The sequence below is a fragment of the Haematobia irritans genome, chromosome 1 (genome assembly GCF_050003625.1).
Source record: "Haematobia irritans isolate KBUSLIRL chromosome 1, ASM5000362v1, whole genome shotgun sequence".
Lineage (NCBI taxonomy): Eukaryota > Metazoa > Arthropoda > Insecta > Diptera > Muscidae > Haematobia > Haematobia irritans.
In genome coordinates, this window is record NC_134397.1 from 187,080,358 (window position 1) to 187,102,687 (window position 22,330).

A 22,330-nucleotide genomic window follows, 5' to 3' on the forward strand; every position below is an offset into this window, starting at 1 on the left:
AATATTTTGTCTAAATGTTTATTTCCAAGGAACAATTTGTCAAAATTTTATTTTCAAAGAAAATTTTGTTCAATTTTATTTCTCTTCAAAGTTTTGTTAATTTTTTTTTATAGAAATTGTAGTTAAAAAGTTTTGTTTTTCTATAAAAAATTTGTCAAAATTTTGTTACCAAAGAAAATTTTGTCAAAATTTTACTTTTATAGAATATTTTGTCAAAATATTATTTCTCTGCAATTTTTGTCAAAATTTTATTAAAAAAAAATGTTGTCAAAACTTTATTTCCAAAGAAAATTTTGTTGAAATTTTATTTCTATAGAAAATGTTCTTAATTTTTTTTCTATAAAAATATTTGTCAAAATTTTATTTCTGTAGAAAATTTTGTCAAAATGTTATTTCTTTTGAAAATGTTGTCAAAATTTTATTTTCAAAGAAAATTTTGTCCAAATTTTATTTCCAAGGAAAATTTTGCCAAAATTTTGTTTCTATAGAAATTTATTTTTCTACAGAAGACTTTGCCAAAATTTTATTTCTATAGAAATTATATCAAAATTTTATTCTATTTATTTTTAAAGAAATTTTGCCAAAAGTGTAGTTTTGTATTTTTCCAAAATTTTATATATATAGAAAATTTTGTGTAACTTTTATTTCTATAAAAAAATTTGTCAAAATATTTTGTCAAAATATTATTTCTCTTGAAGATTTTGTCAAAATTTTATTTTCAAAGAAAATGTTGTCCAAATTTTATTTCTATAGAAGACTTTGTGCAAATTTTATTTCTATAGAAAATTTGGTCAAAATTTTATTTCTATAGAAGACTTTGTCAAAATTTTATTTCTATAGAAAATTTTGTCAAAATTTTATTTCTATAAAAAATATTGTCAAAATTGTATTTTGATATAAGATTTTGCCAAAATTTTATTTATATAGAAAATTTTATTTATATAAAAAAATTGTCAAAATTTTATTTCTATAGAAAATTTTGTCCAAATTGTATTTCTATAAAAAATTGTCAAAATTTTATTTCTATAGAAAATTTTGTCAAAATTTTATTTCTATAGAAAATTTTTAAAAATTTTATTTCTATAGAAAATTTTTAAAAATTTTATTACTATAGAAGATATTGCCAAATTGTATTTTTATATAAGATTTTGCCAAAATTTTATTTATTTAGAAAATTTTGTGCAAATTTTATTTCTATAGAAAAATTTGTCAAAATTTTATTTCTATATTCTTTTGTTTTTCTACAAAAAATTTGCCAACATTTTATTTTCAAAGAAAATTTTGCCAAAATTTTATTTCCAAAGAAAATTTTGTCAAAATGTTATTTCTATAGTTTTTTATACGAGTATAAAGGGTGATACGGTCAAAATTTGGTCAAGGGAAAACGCGTGTAAATCGGTGAAATCGTTTATTTAAAAAATCAAATTAAATTTCTTTTTCAAGTTCAATGAGTATAAAATTCAGGAAAAATATTCAGTTAGGCTTTCGCTTTTCCAAATCCGAATTGTCGGGCCTCACGCTTGACACCTGCCATCAGATTTTGTACAGCCACCTTGTCCACCTTCTTCACCGCAGAAAGCCAGTTTGCCTTGAACTGCTGCTCGTCCTTAGCAGTTTTTTGGTCTTCTTTAGGTTCCGCTTGACAATAGCCCAGTATTTCTCAATTGGGCGGAGCTCTGGCGTGTTGGGAGGGTTCTTGTCCTTGGGAACCACCTGCACGTTGTTGGCGGCGTACCACTCCATGGCCTTTTTACCGTAATGGCAAGATGCCAAATCCGGCCAAAACAGTACGGAACAACCGTATTTCTTCAGGAAAGGCAGCAGACGTTTATTCAAACACTCTTTCACGTACATTTCTTGGTTGACAGTCCCGGAAGCTATGAAAATGCTGCTTTTCAAGCCACAGGTACAGATGGCTTGCCAAACCAGATATTTCTTTGCGAACTTTGACAGTTTTATGTGCTTGAAAATATCTGCTACCTTTCCCCTTCCTTAATTAATTACATTTGTAATGGTTGATTTGGCAACTTTTAGCGATTTTGCCAGCTTTGCGTGCGAGTAGCTCGAATTTTCGCGATGCGCGAGCAAAATTGTGATACGCTGCTCTTCTTGCTTGGACGGCATTTTGACAACTGAAGAGTGAATTCCAAAATCAAAATAGGAGCAACATTCTACACACACACACACCTTCAAAATGAGGGGTGTTCAGGTTTTTTTAAATGCAAAATTGAAAGAAATACGTCAAGTTTATATTGACCTAATTTTGACCGTATCACCCTTTAGGACGGATGTCCACCATTTCAAAGGCCGTTGCACTGAATTTTTACTACTTCTTAGGGTGTGATCCGAATTCAGTGTTTTGGATGTGAATTTAAAAATGTTGTGATATTTTGCCAACCAAAACAAGATAAATTACCCTTTAAAAATATGAAAAAAGCGAGTTATCAATCTTGGAGGAGAATCCGGAACAGAGAATGAAGCCGACCCATTTTTGTCGGCGGCGGCTGACATTAAATTTTTGCATCCGGCGGCGGCGGCTTGACGGCTAAGCCGATATAAATAAGTCTCTTCGGCGGCGGACAAATATCCATTATAAAATCAATTTGAAGTTATTCGAATGGTAATGAGATTAGTTGTACAACCAATCTTACAATCAAATTTACATTTCATTCAAATTTTTCTGAGGTAAATTTTTGCAAAATTATTATAACACTTTGAAATAGATTGATTGGGGGTGAAAGGCTCAAAATTTTAACTAAAATTACTACATTTATTAATAAAGTTTTTTGATTTAAACTAATATTTTTGATTAATTGGCGGCTAAATTTGAGTCGAGATGAGCCGACATATTCGGCGGCGGCGTCGACTGGCAAAAAATGGCCGGCGGCGACTGAAATCGGCGGCGCGACTCGGCGGCTTCATTCTCTGATCCGGAACGAGCTTCACAACGTATTTAGAATAATGCTGCTTTGGGAATTTTTATTTAAAATATAAATATGGCAATCATGGCATTGGGTTTTAGCCCAGATTAAACCAAAATGCATTTTCTTTGGTATTAAACTAGACATGTATGCGAGAAAAAATACGATTCCCAAAAATAGTAAAAATGAACTACAGTATGGTTAAAATGGTCATGATTTGGAGCCAATGATTTTTTCTTAAAATTTGGTTGATGTTTCTTTCTAATTTTATGAATTTCATTTAAAAAGTACGCTAGGGCATTGACTGTCCCTGGTTTTCATGACGCTTTGTGGATATCTCAAAATGTGGAGTACAATTTAGTTCAATTTTCGCACGGGGTAGTTCATTCTCATTCAAATCCTTTGTTCTTTCCAGAACATTTTTTTTTATGCATCCATTTGAGCGATATGTTTTCTATCACTTTAGGACATTTTCCCGATAACACTGGGAATTCATTTTGACTACACGGTCTATGTATATACGTGCGGGCTCAATCATTGGGCGTTATGGCGGCCCACAATATTACCATTGGTAACGCATGAGTTCCGGTGACCAATCGAAGGTGTATATTTTTAACTGACCTCTTTGGCAAGTATAACCGATCATTTCGATTGTTCACAAACTGCTCAATTTGGAATTGCATCTCATCGGAAGAAACCACTTTCGTGCATGCGAAGCAACTCTTTGGCTCTTCCAGTCTAGCTTTTTTTGTGCATCGGTGAGCTCTGGTACTTTTTATAACTTCAATGGTTTTAGTCCAAGCTCATTTTTTAGTAAGTGTTGCGTGTGGTCTCGCGATATATTTACGAGCAATTTTCTACCACTTCGACGTGTATATCGATCAAATCTGGCTTTCACGTTTCGGATCATCTCTGATGTTGTTACAGGTTTTTCGTCCACTTTTTGTACCATAACAGGTAGGCTGATAAGTCCCCCGCCGAACAAAGAAAAACACATTGTTTTGTCAAAATTCGTTTTTATTATTCAACATAGTTCCCTTCAAGAGCGATACAACGATTATAACGACCTTCCAAATTTTTGATACCATTTTGGTAGTATTCCTTCGGTTTTGCCTCAAAATAGGCCTCAGTTTCGGCGATCACCTCTTCATTGCAGCCAAATTTTTTCCCTGCGAGCATCCTTTTGAGGTCTGAGAAAGGGGGGCCAGATCTGGAGAATACGGTGCGTGGGGAAGCAATTCGAAGCCCAATTCATGAATTTTTGCCATCGTTCTCAATGACTTGTGGCACGGTGCGTTGTCTTGGTGGAACAACACTTTTTTCTTCTTCATATGTGGCCGTTTTGCCGCGATTTCGACCTTCAAACGCTCCAATAACGCCATATAATAGTCACTGTTGATGGTCTTTCCGTTCGATAAAAATTATTTCATGCGCATCCCAAAAAACAGAGTCCATTACTTTGCCAGCGGACTTTGAGTCTATCCACGCTTCGGAGACGGTTCACCGGTCGCTGTCCACTCAGCCGACTGTCGATTGGACTCAGGAGTGTAGTGATGGAGCCATGTTTAATCCATTGTCACATATCGACGGAAAAACTCGGGTGTATTACGAGTTAACAGCTGCAAACACCGCTCAGAATCATCAAAACGTTGTTGTTTTTGATCAAATGTGAGCTCGCGCGGCACCCATTTTGCACAGAGCTTCCGCATATCCAAATATTGATGAATGATATGACCAACACGTTCCTTTGATATCTTTAAGGCCTCTGCTATCTCTATCAACTTCATTTTACGGACATTCAAAATAATTTTGTGGAATTTTTTGATGTTTTCGTCGGTAACCACCTCTTTCGGGCGTCCACTACGTTCAACGTCCTCCGTGCTCATTTCACCACGCTTGAATTTTGCATACCAATCAATTATTGTTGATTTCCCTGGGGCAGAGTCCGGAAACTCATTGTCAAGACAAGTTTTTGCTTCCACCGTATGTTTTCCCTTCAGAAACCAGTATTTTACAGGGTTGGCCTGTCACAAACTGTGACTTTTGCGACATAAATTTGCGACATACATTTGCGACGGTATAATACGTGTGTCGCAAAAGTCGTAAACCTACTGTTGAAAACCTAATTTTGAATAGAAGAAATCCTGAACATTTTTTAATTTAGCATGACAGCATTCGCTGTGAGTTTCTGCAGAAATTTGTGAAAGTTTTTCCACCGTCAAGCCTATTTTCTTACGTGGTATCGAAATTCCCGTTGGTGAGTGTGCAAAATACCTTGGGGTTATATTGGACAGGAGACTGAACTTAAAGCTAAGAAGGGACGAGAAAATCCACGGTTACCCTGTACTCGTGCAAAAGGCAATAGGGAAAATGTGGGGACTAAAACCTTCTCTTCGCACATACCATCGTCTTGGATATCATCGAATTTGCTGCCTAGCTGACGCGACTGAAGTATTTTGAGTTTGCGACTTTTGTTACTTTTCCTACATTTACGACACGTATGTGACGTTTACGACGTTTACAACTTTGCGACAGTCGCAAACCTAAAAAAGTTTGATACAGACCATCTCTGGTATTTTATCAAAACATTTCCATTTTTTTCACAATAACAAAAGTTGCTTCACAAAAGACGCTCTATCTCACAAACTAATTGACTTACAGACGTCAAATTTTGACACGAATCATTTGAATACTAGCGACGCCATCTATGTGTCAGACCGGGGACTTATCGGCCAAATTGTTAGCGCTTGAGTTCTGGTGACCAATCGAATGTGTATATTTTTAACTGACCTCTTTGGCAAGTAAACCCGATCATTTTTTCGATTGTTCACAAACTGCTCAATTGGGAATCGGAGGAAACCACTTTCGTGCAAGCGAAGCAACTCCTTGGCTCTTTCCAGTCCAGCTTTTATTGTGCATCGGTGAGCTCTGGTACTTTTTAAAACTTCAATGGTTTTAGTCCAAGCTCATTTTTTAGTAAGTGTTGCATATGGTCTCGCGATATATTTACGAGCAAGTTTTTACCACTTCGACGTGTATTTCGATCAAATCTGGCCTTCCCTTTTGGGATCATTCTGATATTGTTACAGTTTTTTGTCCACTTTTCGTACCATATTATGTGGAACTGATCCACCATCTCGTTGCGAGATTTGTGGCAGTCTCTAAATATTTTTCTCCTCCGTGTTTTAGATCCAAATTAGCTGAAGAGTAATGCTCCAACAAATCTTGACATTGTTAATCAACCTGCAATAAAATCCTTCGACTCTCTGTTCCTCAACTCGAAAGCGGCCATAGACTGTCGCATATCTCTCAACGAGATGACTGAGCAGTGTAATATTCACCTAAAATGTCTACCTGGTCATGGGAATATACCAGGGAACTGCAAAGCGGATGAATTAGCAAGGCTAGGAACTACCATACATATTCTACTAGAATCAGTTAGTATGTCTCTACGCCCAGAGAAGGAATATGATCACCTCAAAGATCAAACTTTTATTTTTGGACGGTGAATATGTAACACCCTTGTCGCAAACATGGTATTTTCTCGGACATTATTTATATGATTACATTGATTGACTGCGGCAAAAATGTTGTGTGGCTGATCATATTTCTTCTCTGCGTGTAGCAAGCTCTTACTGCCTGAGAAGGTTGTTGCGAAGGCGAATGTTCGATGGGAGAATTCCAAGGGTTGCAAAGACAGCAAGCAAATATGGCCTCGTCTAAACTTTATCCGCACAGTAACAAAATTTAGCTTCTATATTAAGAATGCAATCAATTTAGATGATTATGGAAATGTGATCTATAGAGATCAGAAACATTCAATTTTAGGCATTACCTTCTGATCTTTGCCTTTGATAGCTTTGGCGTTTTGGTTTTTTCCACATTCAAAACCCTTCGTTATGGCCGCCCACCCTAATATACTCACACATATGTATTAGATAAAACCACAACGTCTTTTGGAAATATCTATGTGCTTTTATTTCTTAGAAATTGTATACAATTTTCCGGTAATATCTTCTAACAAAGTCGTAAAGTATAGAATGTTAAATGGAAATCGTTTGGTCTCATACGAGCGTAAACTTCTTCGTAATTTCTTTCAGACTTCAATATAATTGCCTTATGAGATGATGCTTCAATTTGTAACTAAAATTGTAATCCTTTTGATTTTGTTAGTCTAACACATGTGTACATGAAAACAATGTTTTCATTTTGTGTTCTCTTGTTTTTAATTAAAATTTGAAATTTTGTAATAATCTTAATTTATTTTCTTAAATTCTTGCCAAAAATTTACAGATATCACCTGTTGACACCTCGTCTATGACAGCAAAACAAACAACAACAAAAGTGCCTAAATCGGTATCCGATAAAAAACGTTTCTTCGAATCTGCCATGGAGGACCAACATAAACCAACACAAAAGACCGGTAAGCATATGAAAAAAGAAATTTTATTATATGATTGTTGATTATTTATAAGTACACCCATTTTTGGTATTTTTGAGCCTATTGATAAAATAAAATATTGTGGAGAATTTTTGGAATGTTACCTCCTCTTTGAAAGTTTGAATTGTTTTCCATCATATTTGGATGGATATGTTTTTGGAAAATTAGTTCCTATTCAAACGTCGAACTGAAGGGACGTGTTTTCTAAATCGAATTATATATAGAGTCATCGGTACCTATTACGCGTAATAGGTATTTATTACCGTAATAGGTATTTATTAGCCGTAATAGGTATTTATTACCCGTAATAGGTATTTATTACAATTTCAAGTGTAGTAGGTCAAGCCACCATGCAACGAAATTCAACGTCATCCACTGGGCAGTCAATTTAAGGAGTTTCGACTGAAGTTAACAATTTGGGGAGATGTCCGAGAGTTATGCCCTATTGGTCGACATGTAGTCGGATTGACAGGCTGCGACATCTCTTTGGCAAGTCGAATCTTTCCAATAGTGGTAATCTCTCAAGAAACACAGAAAAACAATTTCTTAAAATAGGTGCAAAGAAATCTTGAAGCTGACAAAAGCGAACGAGTTGCCAGCTTCAACAAGTATATACGGCCGTAAGTTCGGCCATGCCGAATCTTATGTACCCTCCACCATGGATTGCGTAGAACTTCTTCGAAAGACTGTCATCCACAAATTTCAACTCACATGGTTGTTAAATATCAAATACTACCACCACGTACCAAATTTCAACCAGATCGAATGAATTTTGTTTCTCCAAAAGGCACCAGAGGTCAAATCTGGGGATCGGTTTATATGGGAGCTATATATAATTATGAACTGATAGGAACCAATTCCTGCATGGCAGTTGGATACCATATACTAACATCACGTACCAAATTTCAGCCGAATCGGAAGAATTTTGTTCTTCCAAGGTGCTCCGGAGGTCAAATCTGGGGATCGGTTTATGTGGGGCCTATATAATTATGGACCGATATCGACCAATTTTTGCATGGGTGTTTGAGGCCATATATTAACATCGCGTACCAAATTTGAACTGATTTAGATGAATTTTGATCTTCCAAGAGGCTCCGGAGGTCAAATCTGGTGATCGGTTTATATGGGAGCTATATATAATTATGGACCGATATGGACCAATTTTTGCATGGCCATTAGAGACCATATACTAACATCATGTACCAAATTTCAGCCGGATCGGTTGAAATTTGTTTCTCTTAGAGGCTCTTCAAGCCAAATCGGGGGATCGTTTTATATGGGGGCTATATATAATTATGGACCGATGTGGACCACTTTTTGCATGGTTGTTAGAGACCAAATACTAACACTATTAACCAAATTTCAGCCGGATCGGATGAAATTTATTTCTCTTAGAGGCTCCCCAAGCCTAATCGGGGAACCGGTTTATATGGGGGCTATATATAATTATGGACCGATGTGAATCAATTTTTGCGTGGTTGTTAGAGACCATATACTAACACCATGTACCAAATTTTAGCAGGATCGGATGAAATCTGCAAGTCAAATTTGGGGGTCCGTTTATATGGGGGCTATACGTAAAAGTGGACCGATATGGCCCATTTGCAATACCATCCGACCTACATCAATAACAGCTACTTGTGCCAAGTTTCAAATCGATAGCTGGTTTCGTTCGGAAGTTAGCGTGATTTCAACAGACGGACGGACGGACATGCTCAGATCGACTCAGAATTTCACCACGACCCAGAATATATATACTTTATGGTTTAAGTTAATATACCCCCCATCCTATGGTGGAGAGTATAAAAAGGAACCAAAGATCATTTGTATCTGTTGCGAAAGACAGCCTTGTGATACTTTTCACTAACAAGGTATCTGACGACGGTATGGTTCAAAGCACAGATGGGGAAATTGAGAACGCAATATCTAGCTTGTACTCACAGGTGATAGAAAAGTTTCCCGGTCCATGTCCTCGACGTCAAGATGCTGGATGATTCGGTCCAGATGTCTTTGGCTAATTGGTAAAGATTGGAAAAGGAGACGTCTTGGAGTTATTTATTATGAAATTCAAATGTGGTGGCAGAACAAGCTACCATGTAACGAAACTCAACGCGATCCATTGGTCTGCAAATTTCTGGACCCAGTGGGCGGGCTTCGATCGAAGGTAACAATTTTGCAATGAGTAAGATTTATGTCCTATTAGTCGACTTTTAGTCGGGTCGGGTGGCTGCGATACCTCTTTGGGAATTCGAACTTTTCCTAAAGAAAGTGGTTTATGAAACGAGGAAAAGCAATTCCTTGAAATGGGCGCACGGAATTCTTGAAGCTGGCAAAGAGGAACGAATTGTCCTATTAGTCGATTTTTAGTTGGGTCGGAAACGCTATCCACTGGTCTGCCGATTTCAGGAACCAGTGTCCTATTAGTCGACTTTTAGTTGGTTCGGAGGCTTTGGAGCTATTTATTACGAATTTCAAGTGTGGTTATCCACTGGCCTTCCAATTAAAGGGGCCAGTGGACGTGTTTCCACTGAAGTTAACAATTTGGATAATGGCAGTCCCAAACACCTCGAAACTTTCCTATGGTAATGTTATGAGAAGGTGGTAATCCCTCAAGAAAGTAATTTACGAAACGCAGAGAAAAAATTCTTTCAAATTTGTTCCCATTTACTTCTGGAATTTGGCAAAAGGCAACGATCGTTGGATGAGTTGTCAACTTCCAGAAAGGGATAAAAGATTCTTAACCTAAATTGCAATAGACAGACTTGTGATGACAATCACTAACAAGGGACGCATTCAGAGAGCCACCGTGGAGCAATGGTCCGCATGCCCGCTTTGCTTACATGGGGTCGTGGGTTCATCACCAATTTCGACCGAACACCAAACAGTTTTTCAGCGATGGATTATTCCGTCTTAGTAATGCTGGTGACATTTCTGAGTTTTTCAAAGCTTTCACCGCAACGTGGAACACCGTTCGGTCTTGGTTATAAAAAGTAGATCCCTTGTCATTGAGCTAAAACATAGAATCGGATAGTACTCCGTGTACGACACTGCGGCATCACAATGGACTGAATAGACTAAACGAGCCTGAAATATCGGGCAAGGGAGCTGTGTATAATTTCAAAACATGGTACGGTTCCAAATGGGGAGAAAGTTGAGCAATTGCGCAATGTCTGGTGTCTAATTAAAGTTGATAGAAAGTTTCCCGGTCCAAGTTCTTGACGGCAAGATGCTGGATGATATCAAGGACGACGCAAATCATCGCATTTGCGGACCAGAAGTTTTGAAGCTGTGTTTATGCGTCTTCGCTTTGAAGTTAGTCGAGAAAAGGACATACCGGCTAAACCTTGCATGAATAACGAAAAACCCTCCCGTTCCTGAATCCATATGGAACAGACTAATGGAATGTAACCCAGATTTTCCAACCGCCGATTGGAAGGTTGGCCGTTTGGCTGAGATGGATGGACCAAGACGGCATTCGGTGTATATATTGAACATTGAGGCGAAAGACCAAACTGCTACTGCTAACGAGATCTAGAGATAGAGATGCACATAGACGACATGGTAATCCCAACAAAGCAGTCAATCAAGTACTTAGGACTAAGGCTGGAATCGAAACTAACGTACTCTAGGCAGATAGAGTACGCAACGGAAAAAGCTGCTACGATAACGTCGCGACAGAGCAGGCTGATGCAAACACAGGAGGCCCTATTCCAAGGAGAAGAAGGATACTCATGGAGATGACTAACACTTTCCTCCTCTACGGATGTGAGATCTGGGCGTCGAGACGGACTAGAGCGAAAAAGCTGCATTCAGTACAGAGAACGGCAGCACTAAGAATCACTTCAGCACACCGCATGGTATCGGGGGAAGCCACATTAGTGATAGCAAGGACCATCGCAATAGACCTCCAGGCAATTGAGCAGCAAAAGGATTTCGAGGCTAAATAACAAGGTGCGAGGGACATGATACCGAACATTCAACAAGAGACCAGAGATATATGGCAGGACCGCTGGAGAAACGAGGCAAAGGGCAGATGGATACACCACCTTATAAGTGACTTAGCGTTATGGCGATGGAGAAGATACGGGGAAGTGACGTATTACATAACTCAAATGTTCTCTGCTCAAGGCTACTTTCGAAAGTATCTGCATCGCATGGGGAATTGCAGCACAGAGAACTGTATATATGAAAAAGAAGAGGTCGCGGATGTTGCCGAACATACATTCTTTACATGTAGTCGGTGGCCAGAGCGACGGAAAACACTGGAAGACGAAATTGAACATGTATCTCTGAGAAATATAGTCCAGAAGATGATGCAGCGGTGCAGCCATTGGGCGGTTTGTAGAACACGTTCTCCGCACACAGAAGATTGACTTGGCGACTACGACACGAGTAATGTAGGCTCGAATCTGGATGCAGACTAGAAGGAGATGGCCACGGACCACTTGGGATCCACTTCGAAGTAATGCGAAAGCGGTTCAGAGGTTGTAACCATACGAATCAGCGAAATCGATGATATCAAAATTGATGACATGTATAAAATTATTAATGAATTTAAAAAACTTGAGAATAGAGACTCCAATCCAAAATAATATGAACTGCTCGATGGTATAGTAAACGTGACGGGCTCATAATTAACCTTTCACATATTTCTGCAGAACCTGGAAAGAAGGAAAACCACTACTTAGGTCAGGTTAGGTGGCAACTATTCAGTCCATTGTGATACCGCATTTGTGAACTTCTCTCTTATCACTGAGTGCAGCCCGATTCCATGTTAAGCTCAATGACAAGGGACCCCCTTTTTATAGCCGAGCCCGAACGGCGTTCCACATTTCAGTGAAACCACTTGGAGAAGCTTTGAAACCCTCATAAATGTCACCAGCATTACTGAGGTGGGATAATCCACCGCTGAAAAACTTTGTGGTGTTCAGCCGAAGCGGGAATCGAACCCCCGACAAGGCGGGCATGCTAACCATTGCACCTAAACCACTACTGCATAAGTGGACAGCTGTTTAGAGAGAATTTTATAAAATCACTTTTTGGCTTATTGAAGCCAATTTCCATACTAATTAAAAAATTTCAAAACTGAAGCTAGCCATTCGCTGATGGAACAACAACTTGGGTGGACATTATGGACCACGCAATCTCAGAATAATTTGAAGTTACGAATGGGAGATGTAAAATTAGTAGGGTTTCGAATAAATACAATATAAAAGCATTTTTCGCATCCCTTTATCGAGGAGTCAAACTAAATGAAAGTAAAAAATATTCACGATTTCTTTTATTCCAAATTAGGTTTACGACTTTTTGCGACATAGTAGGTATTATACCGTCGTAAACGTATGTCGTAAAAACCACAGTTTACGACAGGTCAATCCTGCTCATTAGGTGTTATTAAAATTCCCCTTGGTGAGTGTGTTATTATATACAGGCTCTTTAATTTTAATCTCAATTTTGAAGAGAGGGCTGGAAAAGCCACGGTAGCCTTGCACTCGTACAAAAAGGCAATATGGAAAAAGTGGGAACTAAACCAGCAAATTGCGTATTGGCGGCATTGGTTTGACCTACAATGATATAACAGGTTAGCTGATAAGTCCCCGGTCTGACACATAGATGGCGTCGCTAGTATTAAATGCATATTATTTTTATATCGTACCAACCTTCAAATGATTCGTGTCAAAATTTGACGTCGGTAAGTCAATTAGTTTGTGAGATAGAGCGTCTTTTGTGAAGCAACTTTTGTTATTGGGCAAAAAATGGGAAAAAAAGGAATTTCGTGTTTTGATAACATACTGTTTTCTGAAGGGAAATAATACGGTGGAAGCAAAAATTTGGCTTGATAATGAGTTTCCGGACTCTGCCCCAGGGAAATCAACAATAATTGATTGGTATGCAAACTTCAAGCGTGGTGAAATGAGCACGGAGGACGGTGAACGCAGTGGACGCCCGAAAGAAGTGGTTACCGACGAAAACATCAAAAAAATCCACAAAATGATTTTGAATGACCGTAAAGTGAAGTTGATCGAGATAGCAGAGGCCTTAAAGATATCAAAGGAACGTGTTGGTCATATCATTCATCAATATTTGGATATGGGTGACGCGCGAGCTCATATTTGAGCTAAAACAACAACGTGTTGATGATTCTGCGCGGTGTTTGCAGCTGTTAAATCGTAATACACCCGAGTTTTTCCATCGATATGTGACAAGGGATGAAACATGGCTCCATCACTACACTACTGAGTCCACTCGACAGTCGGCTGAGTGGACAGCGACCGGTGAACCGTCTCCAAAGCGTGAAAAGACTCAAAAGTCCGCTGGCAAAGTAATGGCCTCTGTTTTTTGGGATGCGCATGGAATGATTTTTATCGATTATCTTGAGAAGGGAAAAACCATCAACAGTGACTATTATATGGCGTTATTGGAGCGTTTGAAGGTCGAAATCGCGGCAAAACGGCCCCTCCACCATTGATTGCGTAGAAACTTCTTCTAAACACTGCCATCCACAATCGAATTACTTAAGTTGCGGTAACGCTTGCCGATGGCAAGGTATCTTAAAACCTCCTAACACCGTCTTCTAAAATTGTATGTAAGTCCATACGTGGTTATATTAAATCAAAAAAGATCGATCAAATACGTATATAATTCAGTTTGACAAAATTTTCTATAGACATAAAAAAATTTAACAAATATAGAAATAAAATTTTAACAAAATTTTTTATAGAAATAAAATTTTCACTAAATTTTTTATGGAAATAAAATTTTGACTAAATTTTCTATAGAAATAAAGTTTTGACATAATTTTCTATAGAAATAAAATTTTAACAAAAATTTTCTATAGAAATAAAATTTTGACAACATTTTCTATAGAAGTAAAATTTGGAACAAAAAAATCTATAGAAATAAAATTTGGAAAAAATTTTCTATAGAAATAAAATTTTGACAAGATTTTCTATAGAAATAAAATTTTAACAAAAATTTTCTATAGAAATAAAATTTTAACAAAATTTTCTATAGAAATAAAATTTTGGTAAATTATTTTTGGCTCGAGTGGAAACCATGATTATGAACCGATGCTGACACCACGTACCAAATTTCAACCGGATCGGATGAAATTTGCTTCTGTTAGAGGCTCCGCAAGCCAAATCTGGGGATCGGCTTATATGGGGGCTATATATAATTATGGATTCATATGGACCAATTTTCGCATAGTTGTTAGAGACAATATACTAACACCACGTACCAAATTTCAATCGGATCGGATGACTTTTGCTCTAAGAGGCTCCGGAGGTCAAATCTGGGGATCGGTTTATATGGGGGCTATATATAATTATGGGCCGATGTGGACCAATTTTTGCATGATCATTAGAGAACATATACCAACACCATGTACCAAATTTCAGCCGGATCGGATGAAATTTGGTTTTCTTAGAGGCTCCGCAAGCCAAATCGGGGGATCGGTTTATATGGGGGCTATATGTAATTATAGACCGATATGGACCAATTTCTGCATGGTTGTTAGAGACCATATAGTAACACCATGTACCAAATTTCAGCCGGATCGGATGAAATTTGCTTCTCTTAGAGCAATCGCAAGCCAAATTTGGGGGTCCGTTTATATGGGGGCTATACGTAAAAGTGGACCGATATGGCCCATTCGCAATACCATCCGACCTACATCAATAACAACTACTTGTGCCAAGTTTCAAGTCGATAGCTTGTTTCGTTCGGAAGTTAGCGTGATTTCAACAGACGGACGGACATGCTCAGATCGACTCAGAATTTCACCACGACCCAGAATATATATACTTTATGGGGTCTTAGAGCAATATTTCGATGTGTTACAAACGGAATGACAAAGTTAATATACCCCCATCCTATGGTGGAGGGTATAATAAAAGTGTAATTTGTAGTGGGAAAAAATGTCGAATCGAGTAATAACTGGCGATGAATTAGCAGCAATTATTCATGATTGGAGTGATGATGAAAGTGAAATTTCTACTATTTGTATTTTGCCTCCAGAAAATGTTGGCGAAGTTACGGATTAGGTAGATTTATATGGCGATATTATTATAAAACAAAAGGTTAGCACATGTAGCATATTATTTTATAGATTTAAGAAACTAATAAAATGTTTTACAAAAGACCGGTGTCGAAGTGATTTGTGCTGGGGTTTACGAAGTAGAAGAATTGAATTTAGCCACCAGAGAGTACGTTACAGTGGACATACCAAATGAAAAGGAACAACAAACCATTGAAGTAGGTGCTTCCACATCTGCCGGTATCACCCATTCGTCCAAACGCAGACGTGTTGAAGTTCCTCCGAGCGCTGAAAAAGTATATAAAAAGTTGTCATTATTTGGTACGCCTAAATGGACAAGAAAAGCTAACAAATATTGCTGCTTTGAATAAATTGAAAAATAAATCATCTTATTGCGAAAATCGCAGAAAACAAAAAAAAAGTCGATTGCCATAAACCAGCTTCTTTTTTATGTAAGCGATGTAATTTTCCACTTCATACATATTGTTTTGAAATAGATCACAAATAAGATAAATAATTAGCTTATATTACATTATCTTTTTTAAATTGAGCTAAAATATAATAAAATTCTTCTAAAAAAAATCATAATAATGTTTTATTACATACTTGGTAAAAAAAATGCTAAATACTGTCCAGTGTTCGATTATTCGAACACCCTATATCTCAAGAACTAAAATTCTAAGAAAAAATCTGATGCCAGATTTGAAGTTTTTGGAACAAATTACCCTAGTATACGAAATTTGGTGAAAAAAATCGAAAAAAAATTTCGCTTGGGCGTTAATGGGTTAAGGTATATTAGCCAAAAAGTCAGATACAACAACAACAATAATTTTAGACCAACGACGTTTTCTTTTATTTGTAATGCTTAGTACTAAGTTCGTTTCTGCGAAAAACGAATATCTTCATCTATCTCCGTAAATAGGGTCTCAAACGCAGGGATGTTAACTTATTTATGCGAAATAATATGCCTGTCTATTTTTTCGTGCGAAAAATCCAGGGTTGTTTAAATATGTGTTTAAAAATGCGCAAAACAAAGATTTCGCATTTATTCCGCGCTAACGTTTTTTATATGGAGTATAACAGTTTTTCGTGCGAAAACGTGATCTTAGTACTAGGCTTAAGGTAGTATTTTTGAAGACGGATGAATGAATGGATGAAGCATGGCTCCATCACTACACACCTGAGTCCAATCGACAGTCGGCTGAGTGGACAGCGACCAGTGAACCGTCTCCGAAGTGTGGAAAGACTCAAAAGTCCGCTGGCAAAGTAATGGCCTCTGTTTTTTGGGATGCGCATGGAATAATTTTTATCGATTATCTTGAGAAGAGAAAAACCATCAACAGTGACACCCACCGTATTCTCCAGATCTAGCCCCCAGCGATTTTTTCTTGTTCTTAGACCTCAAAAGGATGCTCGCAGGTAAAAAATTTGGCTGCAATGAAGAGGTGATCGCCGAAACTGAGGCCTATTTTGAGGCAAAACCGAAGGAGTACTACCAAAATGGTATCAAAAAATTGGAAGGTCGTTATAATCGTTGTATCGCTCTTGAAGGGAACTATGTTGAATAATAAAAACGAATTTTGACAAAACAATGTGTTTTTCTTTGTTAGACCGGGGACTTATCAGCCAACCTGTTACTTGTTTATGGTACCTGTTGCCGTAAAAAGAAAACTTCGTTGGTCCAAAAATTTCGTTTTCCAAAAACGAAATTCATTTTTGTTGCGTGTAAATATCGATTTATAGTAAAATTTTCCAGTTCTCTTAATCCCAAATATAATTCAATTTAAATTGGATTTGAAATTCGTGTTCCCATAGCTGGCATAAAATCTAGCTACTCATAAAGGTTTATCTTTTCTGTTGGGAGAATAAGTATGAGTGAAAATTGTTTTGTTCGAATGAAAAATGTATTCACAAGAAATTTATCTTAATAAGTCATCAAATGTTGGACATGTCCTTGGCAAAGTTTTCAATGTAGTTGTGATGTTGGGTTTTTTTTTTGTCTACATGGTCTTACTTTATGTGAACTTAGGAAAGGACATAACGCACTCTCTCTCTCTCTCTCTCGTACTGGTAAGTGTCCTTCTTTTGTTCATTCAATGCAAAACTTTTCCACTTTTTGTTGCTGTCAGCCAATGTCGTTGGCTTCTATGTCTACTTGAAGAAATCACTTTAAATTCCTTTTGCCTGCACTGAAGTGATTTTAACTTTGTCATAATAAAGTTTCATTTTTGTCCACTTTTCTCTCATCTCCCATAAATTTTGCTCACTATAGCCGCTATAGAAAAGTTCCTGGAAATATTGTGGTCAGTCAGCAGAGAAGAAATTCCCCAAGATTTCTTCTTCCCCTACTTTTGTCAAAGACCAAGAGTTTTAAGCCTTAACTTTATCATCACATGGTGGCGTAAAGACATAACCATGCCTCCACCGAAGAGAACATGGCGCAAAAAAAATGTTGTTGGAAATTTTCTTTTTAGTTTAGTGGCTGTTATTATGATTCTCGGTTTTTTGGACTGGTCTATTGGCAAGCCAAAGCTCTAGCTATGTTGAGGCATTGGAGCTTGTGTTTTTCCCTCTTTTATTTGGTCTTAAAGCATAAAATGCATTGGCTCCTTAGTCTTCGATGATGGGGGTGGTGGTGGCGGTAGGCGGCCGGAGTTTCAAGAAACTTAGTAAAAGTTCCACGTTTTTTGCAGTATAATTAGCAGCTGCCAGCAAGCATGAATACAAAGTTTCGCCTCAAAGTTGATGCTGTTGTGCCTCGCCTCTCTATTGGTTGCTTAGTGTTCTTTCTATTCTTTTTATTTGCCACAATTGTGGTCTTGTGGTCTTTAGTTTCCCTCGTTTTTTAGTGATTTTTTCTTTCCACCCTCAATAAAATTAAGGATAAATTTAAGTTTTGAATATGCAATATTGAAATTTTTGACACGCTTGAAAGCTTGAAGCTAATAAATGCGAAATTCATAAATTTTATTTCTAAACACTAAACACCAATAGATGAGATGCAAGAAAAGATAGTATTGCGCACATTACACCCAAGAAAAAAATTAAACGTTTGAAAAATGGGTGGCCTTATTGTTACAGTTTTTTATATCTCTCCCAAAAGTTCAAATTTGTCTATTACAATAAAATGTTTATTTATCTTTAAGCAAAAGCTAGATTTACACAAGCCTAGCTATACATTTTTCATCGCTAACTAGAGCGAATTTCCACAGCATTCAGTACAGATCTTGGCAATATGCATCATCTTTTCATATAATTATAGTCACATTTCTATACCCCAAACCACATAGTGGTCTGCAAAAAAAATGTACCTACCAGAAATATTGACTTTAGACCCCATAAAATATATACCGATCAAATGAGAACCATCTCCATCATCCCCAGATATAGCTTTCATATATACAGTGGGGAGCATTTTTTCACTTTTTGCTATTTTTATAAAATAAATATAATGTCCAGTTAGGCCCACAATGATTGGACTGTTAATGACTGGAAATAAGTTATATGAGCAGAAGTCTCAAAACCACCACGCCAAGCAAACCGTTAAAAATGGAGGGGAAAACTTCATGGTCTTCATGGATGGGGGCAAACTAGGCCGATGGAAATCATGAAACAGTTTGTGGATGTTTGCGCCTACCTTGAGGAGCAAGTTGTTTTTCAACAATACGGCAAACCAAGCATACGTGCCAAATACACACAAAAAATATTTTTCTGATTCAATCACGAAATTAATTGAAAATTATTGAAAATGTTGTCAACATTTTATTTCTATAAAAATTTTTGTCAAAATTTTATTTCTCTCGAAAATTTTGTCAACAATTTAATTTTTGTCGAAAATTTTATCAAAATATTAGTTCTGTGGAAAATTTTGTCAAAATTTATTTCTATAGAAAATTTTGGAAAAATTTTATTTCTCTAGAAAATTTTGTAAAAATTTTATTTCTCTAGAAAATTTTGTCAAAATTGTATTTCTATAGAAAATTTTGTCAAAATTTTATTTCTATAGAAAATTTTGTCAAAATTTATTGCAATAGATCAAGTAGACGTCAACTTTATCTATTGCAATAGATAAAGTAGACGAGAGCAGTGATGCTCCATTAGAATAATAATTGTGTTGTGATCATTGGCTTATATATCAAATCGCCTCTGAAGAAGCAATTCAATGATAATTGCGAAATATTAGGAATGATGGATTAAAAATAAATAAAGGAAACTAAGATCTCAAGCTTAATAAAATTATTCACATTTATTAAAATTTTATTTCTCTAGAAAATTTTGTCAAAATTATATTTCTCTAGAAAATTTTGTCAAAATTTTATTTCTATAGAAAATTTTGTCAAAATTTTATTTCTATAGAAGTTTTGTCAAAATTTTATTTCTATGGAAAATTTTGTCAAAATTTTATTTCGATAGACAATTTTGTAAATTTTTTTTATAGAATATTTTGTCAACATTTAACTTCTTTAGAAAATTTTGTCAACATTTTATTTATATAGATAATTTTGTCACCATTTTATTTCTATAGAAAATTTTGTCAAAATTTTATTTCTGTAGAAAAATTTGTCAAAATTTTATTTCTATAGAAAATTTTTTCAAATTTTTATTTCTATACAAAATTTTTTTTTCAAAATTTTATTTCTATAGAAAATTTTGTCAAAATTTTATTTCTACAGAAATTTTTTTCAAAATTTTATTTCTACAGAAAATTTTTTCAAAATTTTATTTCTATAGAAAATTTTGTCAAAATTTTATTTCCATAGAAAATTTTGTCAAAGTTTTATTTCTATAGAAAATTTTGACAAAATTTTATTTCTAACGAAAATTTTCTCAAAATTTTATTTCTATAGAAAATTTTGTTATAATTTTATTTCTATAGAAAATTTTGTCAAAATTTTATTTCTATCGAAAATTTTGTCAAAATTTTATTTCTATAGAAAATTTTGTCATAATTCTATTTCTATAGATTATGTTTTTCAGAATTTTATTTCTATAGATAATTTTGTCAGATTTTTATTTCTATAGAAAAGTTTGTCAAAATTTTATTTCCATAAAAAATTTTGTCAATATTTTATTTCCATAAAAAATTTTGTCAAAATTTTATTTCTATAGAATTTTTTTTTCAGAATTGTATTTCTATAGAAATTTTTTTTCAGAATTGTATTTCTATAGAAAATTTTGTCAAAGTCGTATTTCTATAGAAAATTTTGTAAAAATTTTATTTATACAGATAATTTTGTCAACATTTTATTTCCATAGAAAATTTTGTCAAAATTTTATTTCTATAGAAAATTTTTTAAAAATTTTATTTCTATAGAAAATTGTGTCAAAATTTTATTTCTATAGAAAATTTTGTAAAAATTTTATTTATACAGATAATTTTGTCAACATTTTATTTCTATAGAAAATTTTGTCAAAATTTTATTTCTATAGAAAATTTTTTAAAAATTTTATTTCTATAGAAAATTTTGTCAAAATTTTATTTCTATCGAAAGTTTTGTCAAAATTTTATTTCTATAGAAAATTTTGTAAAAATTTTATTTATATAGAAAATTTTTGTCAAAATTTTATTTCTATAGAAAATTTTGTCAAAATGTTATTTCTATAGAAAAGTTTGTCAAAATTTTATTTCTATAGAAAATTTTGTCAAAATTTTATTTCCATAAAAAATGTTGTCAAAATTTTATTTCTATAGAAATTTTTTTTCAGAATTGTATTTCTATAGAAAATTTGTCAAAGTCGTATTTCTATAGAAAATTTTGTAAAAATTTTATTTATATAGAAAATTTTTGTCAAAATTTTATTTCTATAGAAAATTTTGTCAAAATGTTATTTCTATAGAAAAGTTTGTCAAAATTTTATTTCTATAGAAAATTTTGTCAAAATTTTATTTCCATAAAAAATGTTGTCAAAATTTTATTTCTATAGAAATTTTTTTTCAGAATTGTATTTCTATAGAAAATTTGTCAAAGTCGTATTTCTATAGAAAATTTTGTTAAAATTTATTTATACAGATAATTTTGTCAACATTTTATTTCTATAGAAAATTTTGTCAAAATTTTATTTCTATAGAAATTTTTTTCAAAATTTTATTTCTATAGAAAATTTTGTCAAAAATTTATTTCTATCGAAAATTTTGTCAAAATTTTATTTCTATAGAAAATTTTGTAAAAATTTTATTTATATATAAAATTTTTGTCAAAATTTTATTTCTATAGAAAATTTTGTCAAAATTTTATTTCTATAGAAAATTTTGTCATAATTCTATTTCTATAGAATATGTTTTTCAGAATTTTATTTCTATAGATAATTTTGTCAAATTTTTATTTCTATAGAAAAGTTTGTCAAAATTTTATCTCTATAGAAAATTTTGTCAAAATTTTATTTCCATAAAAAATTTTGTCAAAATTTTATTTCCATAAAAAATTTTGTCAAAATTTTATTTCCATAAAAAATTTTGTCAAAATTTTATTTCTATATATTTTTTTTTTAGAATTGTATTTCTATAGAAAATTTTGTCAAAGTCGTATTTCTATAGAAAATTTTGTTAAAATTTTATTTATACAGATAATTTTGTCAACATTTTATTTCTATAGAAAATTTTGTCAAAATTTTATTTCTGTAGAAAAATTTGTCAAAATTTTATTTCTATAGAAAATTTTGTCAACATTTTATTTCTACAGAAAATTTTGTCAAAATTTTATTTCTATAGAAAATATTGTCATAATTTTAATTCTATAGAAAATTTTGGCAAAATTTTATTTCTGTAGAATTTTTTTCAAAATTGTATTTCGGTAGAAGAATTGGCCAAAATTGGAGAAGTATATTTGACAAGATCTACCAAACCATTAAGAATTCCACAAAATCTACCATTGAAACATCTACAATTTTTTATAGATAATTGGTTGCCAACTGTGGCAACCATGCTCGGGC

General features: G+C 34.4%; 1 protein-coding gene across 12 annotated transcripts in view; it reads left to right on the forward strand.

The window, feature by feature from the left end:
• Nucleotides 1-22,330, forward strand: part of scrib (scribble planar cell polarity protein) — a 712,308-nt gene that overhangs the window by 530,059 nt on the left and 159,919 nt on the right. For all 12 annotated transcript variants that reach the window (XM_075292328.1, XM_075292330.1, XM_075292336.1 and 9 more), the window contains one exon: nucleotides 7,215-7,344. In XM_075292328.1, coding sequence (XP_075148443.1) covers nucleotides 7,215-7,344 — 130 coding nt within the window. The remainder of the gene's footprint in view (nucleotides 1-7,214; nucleotides 7,345-22,330) is intronic.